The 13,624-nt window shown below is 44.6% G+C and overlaps 1 protein-coding gene across 1 annotated transcript in view; it reads left to right on the top strand.

Annotated features, from left to right (window-relative positions):
* The window catches only part of LOC144132480 (uncharacterized), a 48,437-nt gene extending 35,701 nt beyond the window's left edge, over positions 1–12,736 (top strand). Inside the window, exons 8-11 of the mRNA XM_077664922.1 lie at positions 2,360–2,493; positions 3,476–3,587; positions 4,967–5,095; positions 12,364–12,736. Of these exons, the coding sequence (XP_077521048.1) occupies positions 2,360–2,493; positions 3,476–3,587; positions 4,967–5,095; positions 12,364–12,634 (646 nt within the window). The 3' untranslated portion in view covers positions 12,635–12,736. The remainder of the gene's footprint in view (positions 1–2,359; positions 2,494–3,475; positions 3,588–4,966; positions 5,096–12,363) is intronic.
* The last annotated feature ends 888 nt before the right edge of the window (positions 12,737–13,624 follow it).

Below are 13,624 nucleotides of genomic sequence, written 5' to 3'. Positions count from 1 at the left end.
AATAAATGAGGGGACTGACTACAATGGTTAAAAAGTTAACTATTGAATATTGAAGCCCGCTAGTTCTAAGTTATAAGTGCAATAGCCCTCTAGTTGGCCATTATAGCTGTATTCTGATGCGGTGCAGCGCTGACACAGCTATGTCGAAAAAAGCCGCTCAACAAACTAAAAAAACCTGTTATAAAATATTGCTGAACATCTTAGGTGAAACACCTAGTACATAGGGGTGGCTCAGGGAAGAACTCAGGCAGTGTTAAGCAAAAGCGTAAAGGGCACGTGCCGCAGAAAGCTGGTGCCGGCGTCTCAGAAAAATCCAGACTGGTCGAAAAGGTTTCTATTACAATAGGCTCCCATAGATGGCGCCGCGATCGTGACGTGGAACGTCATCTATATATATATATGATGACGCCGTTAGATGACGTTCCACGTCACGCTCGCGGTATTACAGGACGTGCTACGTCCGCCGCTATGGTCGACGGTGGCGCTGGTGAACACTTTTAAGGTTCGCTTACACCCAATGAACATAAATACCCACGAGAGCAGCAGATTGGACAGCCGTCGCCGTAGCTCAGTTGGTAAGAGCACCGGACGCGATATTCGGAGGTCGTGGGTTCGGATCCCACCGGCGGCATGGTTGTTTTTTCTGCTGCATAAGTAATTTTTTTAAGCGATTTATTAATCTAAGTACTATAATATCCCACTGATAAGCACAACACATAAAAACATTCCCTTATGCACCTTGGTTTCGATGACTGTTGGCTCCCTTCATAAGTTTGTCAAACGGGCCCCTCATTTATACTTATCTGCTATATATATATATATATATATATATACTTTTTCACATGATTGCTATTGGGAAAGATGAAGCACTGTCCCCCTCTGCTTGGGCAATAGGCACAGCTGTCGCGTCATACCCTTAAATACAAAGTTTAAGTGTCCCGCCTCTTTTTTTTAAATATCGTAGCTAATGCAAAACTTCGAGATTTATACCACTGCTGCGTAACAGGGAGCGCGTCTTAGATATGAGAGCTGTCGCAATGAGTTTTAATTTGGTGTTTTTATTTTTTTTTTCATACGATCTGTTTTGATTGCCATGCAGCACAATAAATTGAAGGTTTCAAATGGCAAGGAATATTACACTTCTCTATGTGGCCGCCGCCAGTGGCTTTCCAGTTTCCCCTGTGCAATGTCTGCACGGCGCCTGCGAGGGACCAGCGCGGCTGATAACATCACCTGGGCGCAGTTCTTTATCCAACAGGGAGCACGTACCCAGCCGATGCGCGTCTTGGGAAACAACAAAGAACTGAATGGAAAGCGGTCCGGGTTCGCGGGTGGACAAGGAAAAACATCGTGGATGTGCAGCTCCTCCAACCCAGTATAGCTCTCCCAACATGTCTAGCTCGAAACGTTGCAGAACCGAATTATTCCTTCTTTCTGCCGACGAAGTTTTAGGACAATGTGTACAAAACAATGGTAGGCTTCAGACACAGGTACAATGCTCACCAAACTATGTTGACACAGTACACGAATTTAAATAGCAAGGTGCTATCAGAGCCCCAATCATAATTACCTTCACCTAGCGAACCGATGGCATTGTACAGCATTCCTTGGGACTAGAGCACTTTTTATGCTCACCCTCCGCAAATTGATTATTTAGTTGGTTGTTCTTAATCTTAAACACATGAGCAATATCTTGTGATCATACGACAAGGTAGCATTGTTGCAGCAGTTAATGAGGAAAAATTCATGTTATTTGAATAATTGGGCATGACTCATGTCTTTTGTGTCCACCATAGTGACACCTCCTTGAATCCTAGTTTCCCGTTAACAGTACGATTCACTGAGCCGGGCGCTATGCAAGTAATACATCCGATGACTGTAACTGAATACACGTGACGAATCCTAGGAATCAGTTCGCCACCGTCTGGTATCACCTCTGGGCTTGCATACAGAGACTGAACGTCGACTGTGGTTTCTGTGACGTGATGAGTCTGCCAGCGTGCACAGTCAGCGTCACACTCCAGATCATCTTGACTCCAGCGCAAGCTTCCGTGCAGGAAGCACTTATTCGATGGTGCAAATCAACAGGTGGAGAGCCACCTGCTATCATAAGATTGATTGCGGAGGTGGCTTAAATAGTGTGTTTATGAAGTCTGCCTTTATGAGTCTTCTGCTTTGAACGCAGTTTCCATCTTCGCAAGAAAAGGACGCATGAGAGAGAAAAGTCCACACTACCAATTAATGCTAACACGTTTATTTTCTTAATTAACAAGCACATTACTAAAACCAGGAAAAATTAAATCAACCTACTTCGTTGCCATACAATACGTTCCTTGTTGACGTAACATTACCGTTGCAGTGCCTTCGACGAGACATCCTCCTGCTACGCCGGTTTCGCCCGCTGTCCTCACTTCATGAGAAATAACTTCACTCGACGGGAGGAAGGTTACCGAACGTTCCGTTCCGTGATGTGCAATAAAGAATATTTCAAAGGTGAGATTTGAAGCGCAGGTTGGCGCCTTTTAGCCTCTATCAATTGCATGCGCTAGCTACTTTGCCCTATTTCTTAATTCCTGAGGGTCAGTTTTCGATTCCGTCCGAAATGCTCTCCAAGAGAAATCTAACGGTAAAAAATTAAAACTTCGAAAGTCAGTGAACACAATGCCGGAATATTTTGCACTGTCAATTTTTGGTTCACCTGCATTTATTCAAGAGGGGAGTCAGCCGGGCCAGTTGGTTCATGACAGAAAGAATTCAAAGCGCTACAGACGGGACAAAGTGTGCATCCTTTTTCACCTTGTCCCGTCTGTAGCGCTTTGATTTCTGTCTGCATTTATTGTTTTTCTAAGCGTTCGTAGTCTTTTAAAAGATATTCTGGTTTTCAGCAGCAGTGTTTTGGGCTGAGGCGAGACTTCTGTTTTGCAATTTTGCTTTTAGATATAGTATGCTTTTAATTGTTCTCGGTGGAAAAAAAATGTTATGGTGGCCGGTATTTCATATTGCATTCTCAGTCTGTAATTTTTTTGAGCTCAGAGTAGCCGGTTTCTTAGGTTTAATTAATCTTGTACCCACTCATTCGTTTTTCCTCCTTGCTAATTGTCAGCCCTGATCTCTGTACCAGATATGGCAATTAACAATGCATGCTTATACAAGTATTCCAGCGAAGCCAGCCACTGGTTTTTAAAATTGATTTTTGAGGCATCCGATGGTTTCGGGGCACAGTAATAGCCCTTACAGCGGGAGCCAGGGAACAGCTGAATAATTTTGGCCAGCAAGACGGTAACCGAATTCTGGCAGTTAACTTGCACTACTACATTTACGCGCCCATCTAGATCAGATCTTATCGTTTGGAAATTACGATTAAACTAAGTTAAAAAGGATGGGATCATTTCACGAGTGTGTTTTTCACTCATGTGCATCGCTGCATAAAAAAAATGAAAAAAATAAAGCCGTTTTACCACAACCTTCTTCATAGCGGTCACCACAGCCAAGGCGTGCACGGAATTCCCGAAGATGTATGCATGCACGGCGAAGCAGCTGGGACCTTCAAATACAAACCACGCAGAGTACGAAGAACTTCTGTGCAGGTAAGTCGAACAAGATTTAAGGACAACATTGCTTTAAGGATGTCTTTATTACCCTTGGCAAAGCTTTGACAGGCTGAAAACAGTCTCCCGTGCAGCCAAGTGTTTGATAAAAATCTGATGTAAGTTCCCAGCTAATGTTTCTAAATCCACAAGGAAAGTTGATACAAACCTCCTGGCACAGTTACGATGGCGAGAAAAACAAGGATTGTCGGTGATGAAATTTTAAAGTGGAATTGCTGTGAAAGCAGATTTTTCGGAAATGGAGTTAACATAAGATGTTTATTAAGAGCGTAGGGCTGTTAATGATATGCAATATTTGCAATTAAATGAAGGAATAATTACTCAAACTAAAATACATATACAGAGACGCAGTGATTGCTGCGGAGAAAATGTGCAAGTCCATGGATTCGAACAGAAATTTACATTGCTTCTCTCGACGGCTCTCTTATATGTGACCTGGCTCTATTCGAGATGGAAAAGAGGCCTACATAACGGAAGCCAATACTCTTCGAAACAAAGAAGGATATGAATATTTTGTTTTCAATTTGTGGTGCTCATCAATGGAAGATTAATAAGGTATTTATTTTTTAAAGATCGTTCATTACAAGCCAGATGAAAAAAAAAACCGCATGCCGCCGGTGGAATCGGAACCAACGACCTCCGATTTTTGCGTCTTGTGCTCTACAAAGTGAGCTACGGTGACGTATATAATATAATTGGGTTTTGGGGAAAGGAAATGGTGCAGTATCTGTCTCATATATAGGTGGACACCCGAATCGCGCCGTAAGAGAAGGGATAAAGGAGCAAGTGAAAGAAGCAAGGAAGAGAGAGGTGCCGTAGTGGAGGGCTCCGGAATAATGTCGACCACCTGGAAATCTTTAACGTGCAATGACATAGCACAGCACACGGGCGCCTCAGCGTTTCGCCTCCATCGAAACGCAGCCGCCTACGTCTGTTCAAACTTCTGTTTTCGGGAGTATTCGAGAATGCAGTCGAGAGATTTCGAGAGTGCAATCGAATCTTGAGAGTGTTCACCGGTGCCACACTCGTCCATGTCGACGGACGTACTACGTCCGGTATTACCGCGGGAACGTGATCAATGGGTGAGGGCGGAAGCTGCCCGAGAACCCTGTTTTGCTACCTCCGGCATCGAGAATAGAGGCCCTCCTCAGCTATTATGCAGAAAAGGGAAGGTAAAAGAGTGCATTTCATGCTAACCACAACTCTCCTTGACGACATAGTCCAGATTTTTTCTATGCCTTTCATGAATCTCTAAAAAATGCACAACATATTTGTGCCATATTTACAGATAGAGACCGATTTCAGCGCAAGATTGTTATGCTTCGGCAGATAAAACTACCATGTTTTTATCCTTTCAGATATAATCCGGCTCAGAGCGTTTGCTACGAAAAATCATGGAAGCTATCATGCCCAATGTCTCTCGAGTCGACGTTAGCAGCGGTTGCAAGAGTTACAGACGCTGCAGAGCTGCTACATGACTGCAAAAGGTGTGTGCACTCAATCATGGCTTCGTACGCATGACTGCCACCTGTAATGCCCTTCTCCTTATTTTCACGAGTAGAGCGTTAATTTTCGGCTATTATTAGAAATCTCTTTTGATCATATGCTTCTCGCTCTATACTGCAACACTTGTGTTAATATGGCTGGCGTCACATCTGACGTCACATCTAGCTGCACCCCTCAGGTGGCCTCACCAGCAATATAATCTGTTGTCAATTGAGCAATCACTTACTACGGCAAGTAGACACCTCCATTTTTAGGGATATAAACGTGGAAGCACCTTCGCGTTAAAGTGAGTCACCGTCAATTGGAACAGCAGTTGAAAAATGTTTTTTCTTTGGAGATCTCTTAGTCTCATTCTTTTGCTTACATTCACTTGTGCATGTAATGTTTATTAGCCTCTGGTACATTTCCCTGTTCCCTGAATTGGGAACAGTTGGGAATAAGAATAAATGGAGAATACCTAAATAATCTGCGATTTGCTGATGACATTGCCTTGTTGAGTCACTCAGGAGGTGAACTGCAAATCATGATCAATGAGTTAGACAGGCAGAGCAGATCGATGGGTCTAAAAATTAACATGCAGAAAACCAAAGTGATGTTCAAAAGCCTAGCAAGGGAACAACAGTTCACAATTGGCATCGAGAGCCTAGAAATTGTGACGGAATACGTCTACTTAGGGCAGGTAGTGACAGCTGATCCGGATCATGAGAGGGAGATAACCAGAAGGATAAGAATGGGGTGGAGCGCATATGGCAAACTCTCGTAGATCATGAGTGGAAGTTTACCAATTTCCCTCAAGAGGAAAGTGTACAACAGCATAATCTTACCGGTACTCACCTACGGGGCAGAAACGTGGAGGCTAACGAAAAGAGTTCAGCTTAAGTTAAGGACAACGCAGCGAGCCATGGAAAGAAAAATGATAGGTGTAACGTTAAGAGATCGGAAGCGGGCAGAGTGGGTGAGGGAACAAACACGGGTTAATGACATCCTAGTCGAAATCAAGAGAAAGAAATGGGCTTGGGCAGGGCATGTAATGCGAAGGCAAGATAACCGCTGGTCCTTAAGGGTAACGGAGTGGATTCCAAGAGAAAGTAAGCTGAGCAGGGGTCGGCAGAAGGTTAGGTGGGCGGATGAGATTAAGAAGTTTTCAGGCAAAGGGTGGATGCAGCTGTCAAAGGATAGGGTTAATTGAAGAGACATGGGAGAGGCCTTTGCCCAGCAGTGGGTGTAGTAAGGTTGATGATGATGATGATGATGATGATGACATTTTCAATTAATTATGTTAGCGCCGCCACGGTTGCTCTGTGGATTTACCATTCGTGCGTTGAGCCACAGATTATGCGAGTTATTTCGGTCGAGGAGGAATCCAAGAACATCTATGTGCTCTACGTTGGTCGCGAATTTAAAGAAAAAAAAACATGCGGGCAGAAATTAATCCGGAAACTTCCCTAGGAGGGCGTCTCTCGCTGCTCGTACACAGTTTTCGGAAGCTACGCCACGAATAACAGATCAGTTGTCATTAGACAATGCTAGTCACGTCAGTCGGAATATAGCTTGTCAGCCCGATTCAAGGAGACACACGTCAAAAAAGGGAATAACGCAATGCTAAAGCTTCCACACCAACAGAAGCTAAAGCGACCAGCCCGTCTTTCTACTTTAGCCAGTACCAAAAAAATGGTAGTGTGTTAACGTAGCTAAGCCGAGTAGTCGTGCGAAAACATGTGTTTAGACTGGTAGGCTCATGGTTTTGCTTTGCTGGGTCGTCGGCACGTCTGGCGACGACATTAGGCTCAGGTTTGGCACTAATTGATGTTATAAGCTGGTGTGACCTTTTAGCGCCGCAAATGGAAGTTCATGAAGACGATGATGTGCTATGCGCTGAGCGAGTGTAAATTACAGTTGAACACAATGCGTCATCGCCTGCGGCGATAGCATAGTGCCCTCGTACAGAGGCCAGATAAAGCTGACCTGTTCGCTCCGGCGCGGGTTCGAAACCCAGTAACGGCAATATTTATTTTTAGTGCGCTAGCCCTTTAGTGGCCGCATTTGGGCGTTGTGTCTTTGTCGGAAGACGGTACTGTGGCAGTGTGATAACCTGCCGACGGGGTGGTGGGCAGACTGTCCACCGTGTCAGGCAGCACCCAATTTGATTGTGAGATGCCGCTTGACTAGAGCAACCTGGGTTGCAACCCTAATCGAGTCTCACCTATGGCAACACCTTGTGCCACTAAGCCTATGCTCATCTGCCCATCGGGTGGCTTACAGAACGCACAAATCCGCATTTGGCCTAATCGCCTAAATCGACTGACACTCTTATTTGTGCATGGCCTGTTGCTGCGCTATAGGTTTTGCCGAGGTCCCCTTCAAGGTAAAGTTTCACACAAACTTGGTGAGCCGGTTAGTCTTTGTAAAGTAGTGCTTTCACACTAAAACACGAACAGTTTAGCAATATGAATTAGTACATTAAAGCTTGTTAGATCAAGGGACAGACAACTCGGTTCAGGCTTAAATTGGGCATGCAGCTATAAAGCGAACCCCTCCTTTTGGAAAAAAGTGAGCGCAGCTGTTATGTTTGCTGTGCTGATGTCAGCCCATTCTCAGATCCCGCCCTGGCGGTACGTCGGGAGCTATTCATTGCTGTAATAACGAAACCTTTTGGGCGCTGTCGACAAAACCCCCATAAACCAACAAAACCAGCCTCCTAGAGGCATGGTATCCTGCCGACGTTCCGGAGCTGGTTTCGATCACTAAATATGCGGAAGGCTTACCCTTGGTAATGGAGGCACATTCTTACTGCAGATCATAGTCTATGATCGAGAGTGGTTGATCAGATGGTTCTTGTTAATAACAAAGTGAACAAGGGAGGGAACACGTCAGAGTGCTAGACAACGTTTCGACAAGTGGACTTGTCTTCTTGGGGGAAAACCATTCATCATTGGCGGGGTTTAAATAGGGCCATCCCTCCGAGGAGGAATGCCCGGTGAGGGGGAGGATGGATGAAGTGAGAATGGAGTTAGGATGGGGAGGGTGAACTTTGTGCAGGCATGATGGCTGCTAAAGTTGATTAACTGGTTCACCTGCAAAACTGTGCGAATAAAAAGCCAGCTCAGAAGGAAGGAAACCGGGGGTGCGTAGCGTGGGGAGGGAGCGGGCATGGGTTTCATAGACTGTGTGTCTAGCTGGGAAAGTTGGCTTAGTATGACTGGCTGTCTTGACCTGAAAAACTCAGATAAGGAAATAGCAGGTGGAATGAAATACCGGAAAAATATAATAAATAAAAACTGAGAACATAGAAAGCATGAAAAGAAAAATGGAGGGGGGCAGTGGCAGCTTGGAAAGGAATGCGGAAGACAAGTCTTCCGGAGAACTAATGGCAAGAGAAGCAGGGCACAAGGTAAAGATAGTGTTGAGCAAAGAAGAGAAAAAAACATATTGACATTTAGGGGGTAAAGAGCAGGTCGGGGTGGAAGGGTAGGCTTAAAGAAAAGATTCAGCGGAGATATGAAGGGCTGCTAAATGTTCTGATTATGTGCAAGACAATTTTAAATAATTACGCTAGTGGTGGAATGTACCTGACGCATATCATTGTAACTTGATGCAGTCAGCAATAGAAGGAGGTTTTAAAAGCGGCACCAGAGGCCCCAACTTCTGAGCTTAGCAAACAAAGGAGACAGGAAGTCCGGTTAAAATCTTTGTATATCCTGGACTTATCATCTTTTGAATAATGGAATTTTTTTCTCATTGCCGATCGTGAGCATTCCGTACTTTAGGTATAAAAATGCACCTGACGGCTTTGGCAGCGTACGCTGTCCCGTAAAGGGAGTGTGCTAGAGTACCGCTTACTCCATTTTGCTCCTCTATGGGCGAAAACGTGTTTAGAGTGATACAGACGGAAGGCGAGAACACAGCACTTGATCACTTAGGTTGAACCCTGACTGATCGTGCGCTTTATGATTGGTCAATTTCCATGCAATGCATATTATTTTGCATCCTATGCTAGATTTTTCTGCGTTTTGTTGAATTTGGAGTTGGAGAGTTCTGCGTAGATAGTGATTGCACAAGGCGGTCCGTTTTTATTTCAATTTGCTTCTGTTTACTACATATTTTATTGTCCAAGTTTGTAGAACAGTAGAGCTATGAAGTTCAGTATGATCATTAAGTGTTTGCGTAGTACACAGGTGCATATTACCAATCCATTTTATGAGGTCTGTTCGTTGTAGCAGTACAGCTTTATTGGTTTATGGGGGTTTAACGTCCCAAAGCAACTCAGGTTATGTGAGACCCCTTGTGCAGGGCTCCGGAAATTTGGACCACCTGGGTTCTTTAACGTGCGCTGACATCGCACAGAAGACGGGCCTCTAGAATTTCGCGTCCATCGAAATTCCACCGCCGCAGTCTGAATCATACCCACGTCTTTAAGGTCAGCAGTCAAGCACCACAACCACTGAGCTACCTAGACGGCCTTTTGTAGCAGTACAAAATACTGGAGTATTCATAAGTGACCTGTTGCCACTTGGGGCATAATTTCAAGTTAACATTAAGTTTAGAGTTGAGAGGAGCACAATGTTGATCGCTATACGCGTCTCGTCCCTATCGTCTGCTCTGCCTTCTTTGCGGCAAATGGTTTCTTAAATAAGCTACATTTGGATCAGCTTCACTCAGTCGTCGTCGGCGTTCGTGGCTCTGTTGTTGTTACTGTTTCCTCATATTATGGCACATGTCCACATAGGGGGATTGGCCAAGAATTGGGGGCTCGTTCTGCAGCGTTAGTTGTAAGAAGAAGATGAAGAGAGAGAAAATGCAAGCATTGCTTCTTCGTCGTCTCGAATCACTCGCGGATTACGAAAATCTTAGCCTTACGAATATTAGAAACTACCGTTTCCCAGGTCGTGGTTATGACAGACTCTCTGTCCATTTGCTCTTCCTTATCCTCACCGACTGAGTCTCGGCCATTACGCCTCTTTAAGTTCCTGATTCCGCTCCATCTAAATTCGGTAAGGTTGCTTTGGGTACCAGTCATATGGGCTTTCACTTAAATGAGGTTGCAGATTCCTTAGCAAGAGCCTCTCTCAGCGGCCCAATTGTTGCTGTCCTGCCAACGTGTGCATATACAGCTGCGGTGAGGTTTCGCAGCTACACAATATTTCAGGAATTTGCTGCCTCGGCTCTTACGTCATCTCCCAAATATCAGCATCTTCTGCATCCTTGGAGTAGCAAAGAATGTCGCTCACGCAGACTAGAGGTCTCTTTCACGCGCTTGCGTTCCCGGGTTCCCCTTCTAAATTTCTACCTTCAAAGATCTGGCCTGGCAGCTTCCCACTGTGCCCTTTTTGTGCCGAACCTGAGACAATAGATCACTTCCTGCTGTTCTGCCGCCGCTTCTCTCATTTGAGGAAGCGTCTATTGCAAATTCCATTTCATCAACTGGGCTTTCCTGTGTCTTCCGCGGTTGTTCTTTCCATTGGCGCTTCTTTGCTTGGACGAAGCGACAGGAGTGCGCGCTCTGCTGTGCAAAATTTTCTTCAAGAAACGCAGTGACTCCCATTCTAATTTCTTTTTCCCGCTCTCAGTCAGTACGACATTAAAACATTACAGGCATTGTATACTATTATGCACACTAAGCCATTGTCCCGTCTTAGATCTCCAAGGTAACTGGACCCCTGTCCTTCCCTCTTCCAATCTATCAGACTACACACTATTACCACTCCTTTTCCCGTCAAAACTTTCCTGTATCCAGTAATTAACCGCCTGTGTCTTGGCCACTCCCCCGTAGTGGGTATGTGCCAGCAACGTCTGAGGCCTTCCTTCCTTCCACTTGCGCACAGGTCTCGTGCTTGAGTTGTCTGAACCCACTAGTGGCTCCGGCCCCATCAGCCTTAGTTGCTTCGTGTGCTTTTGGTCTGTTCTCCATCAATAGATTGGCGTTTTTTATTATGATATTGCTTTCAAGAAAGCCATAAATATTATTTTCTCTCGCGCAACAGCAAACGCAACAATATTTTCGCTGCATAGTACTAATCGTCCTGTGACTTTCCGACAAAATTCAGCCTTTAGTATACAAGTAATTCTTCGTGCATGGTCCCAAGACGGCACAACAGTCCGGAACATGGCCATGATTTTTCCTGGCAGTACCTTCTGAGGCAGTACGTCTGGTCCTTCAGTCGCCTCTCGGGATGGCGATAAGGTTGAAACATGAGATTTATTCGAAGAAATTCATCACATAACAACTCAGACAAGCGATCACAAGGCCGTCAACGTCGCATTAAAATAAATATGAACTTCAGCACGGAATATGTCTGAGAAAATATCTTTGCTCTCCCACCACAGCGACCGCTTAGCCATTCGAGCTACACACTCGTAACCATCCTTGGAGTTTTCTTTCTCTAGTACATTCAACTACTACAAGGAAAAGCACTAGCCAGACAACAGACACGAAATAAGTAGTGTTATCTTGTCCTTGCATATCTTCGCGTCCTTTGGAGCTGTTCACCTCAACAGTGTACGATTTTGCCGAAGGCGTTGTAGTCGAATACGCATAGGAGAAACACACCCCTTTGCTATGAATGAAAATTCTGTGATTCAGTATGTTGATAGATTTATTGAGAAATGCAGAAAAACTCGCTAATCAAGGAAGCTTTTCTTTCGTCTTTGAAAGTCGTCATTGTTTCTTCTTTGTCATTAATTGACTGTTGTATGAAACCAAAGTAGAACCTGTAGAGTCATGATAATCTCACCCGATCATGTTACGTTCCATACGACAATAAAACGCTCTTAATTTTGTGATACTACACATTTAAAGTTTGCACATTTAAATATAGATACTATATTAGCAATGTGCGCAGTCAGGTGAGGGGAACTGCTGATGTAGGTTTTATATTGGCTGCATAATATCGGTCACTGAGTTCAGTGTGAAAATTCAAATGCATTTCAGCTGAAGAATCGTTTTCAATGAAAATATTTCTAAAAAGTTTGTCCTGATACATCTAAGTGAAACTCAGCCCTGTTTTTTTAGAATGATATCCTTTAGAGTTTTATCTAAGATATTTACTATCTCTCCGTACTCCGAAAGGTAATGCGAGAAGATTGCTTTCAGGCGCACGAAGGTTACTGACTACTAACGACCTGAAGTTCACAAGGTACAATCAGGCGGCCTCGCAGAAGAAGTTACGTTTTGCATAGTGAGAGCTATCGCACTTAAAACTGTTCTGTATGTTCTGACAGTTCAGTGTTCTCTTACGTACATTTTGTGCAGGATGTACCGCCAAGATTTCGAGCGCGACGACAATGGTGTCGCTGTAGGGAGCACAAGCAATGCTGCGGCCATTGGTGACCTTGGCTCAGAAGTGGCCGAGATTCGAGCTCTTTTGCGTGACACCAGCAAAGTGGTCTTCTCCCTGTCTGAGGATGTGAACGCGATGCAGGAGGAGATCGAATACCAGCGGACAGAAAACGCCAAGATCTTCAAGGCACTAAAGACGTCTATTGAATTTCTAGAAGGGCTTATACAGGCTGAACGGAAATAAATTTCCCGGTGGTCCGGCTTTTGTTCAGAAGCGCCCGAAAGAAACCCAAGCGCGCTTCTATGAAGTGTCCATCTGCACGGCAAGCATGCAGAAGCACGTACGTCCTCACCATGACTATGCAGCGGCTTTCTGAAAGTTTTTTTGTCGGTTGCACAAGTACATTGCGGTAATGTGTACCGAAACCTTTTTTTTTTGTTCAGAGAAGTCCACAGAAGAAATGAAAGTGACGGTTTTTGACTGAAATTATTCTGATTACGAAATTGCTGAGAGCACTCGTGTAACAGTATGAAAGAGCCAGATGCATGAGACTGTGTCCAGCCACGGTTTTCCTCGCGACAAATCTATTACATGACATAGACTAACGTATATTCAGCTAGAAGCACACACAAAAAATTTGGAGAGGAGACTTAAGCTTCGCCTTGAGGGCATGACGCGATGGCGTAATAGGTTAATTTCCATATATACAGAGCGGCATTCATGGATCCATGGGAGTCCGCATAGTCATCCTGGCTCACTGATGCAGCGATTAAGCGATGCGTCACTGCGCTGCGATGGCAGGTACTCCCAGCGGTTGGCCTTGTGCGACCCAAGTAGTTTTTCCCGAGTGACCAATCCTTATTCTAACTGCAACTTGCCACGGTGGACACTTTGCTGACTATTTCATGACCAGGTTATGACGAAGCCGCAAGGTCACTTGATCTAGGTTGCTCACCTGACTCTTAGATTGCTCTCTGGGGACACCTGCGAGAGCCATGTCGAAGATTTTTCGCTCACAACACCGACACCAGATTTTCTGTTGAACGGGGCCTTTAAAGCTATCGCACTAAGATAGGAAACGAAGTTGTTGGCAAAAGTACAATTGAAGTTTAAAATTGACAAAATATCTACAGTAGGGAAAATAGCAATTTTGTACTCGGTGTTGGAACAAGTGCCATTTTGAGCATAACCTGTATGCAATGATTGCACTCGCATAAAGCGAAGAAAACCAGA

Source organism: Amblyomma americanum, chromosome 5 (assembly GCF_052857255.1).
Source record: "Amblyomma americanum isolate KBUSLIRL-KWMA chromosome 5, ASM5285725v1, whole genome shotgun sequence".
NCBI classification, from domain to species: domain Eukaryota; kingdom Metazoa; phylum Arthropoda; class Arachnida; order Ixodida; family Ixodidae; genus Amblyomma; species Amblyomma americanum.
Note: the sequence above shows the minus strand (reverse complement) of the source record. Positions and strands in the feature narration are given on the sequence as shown.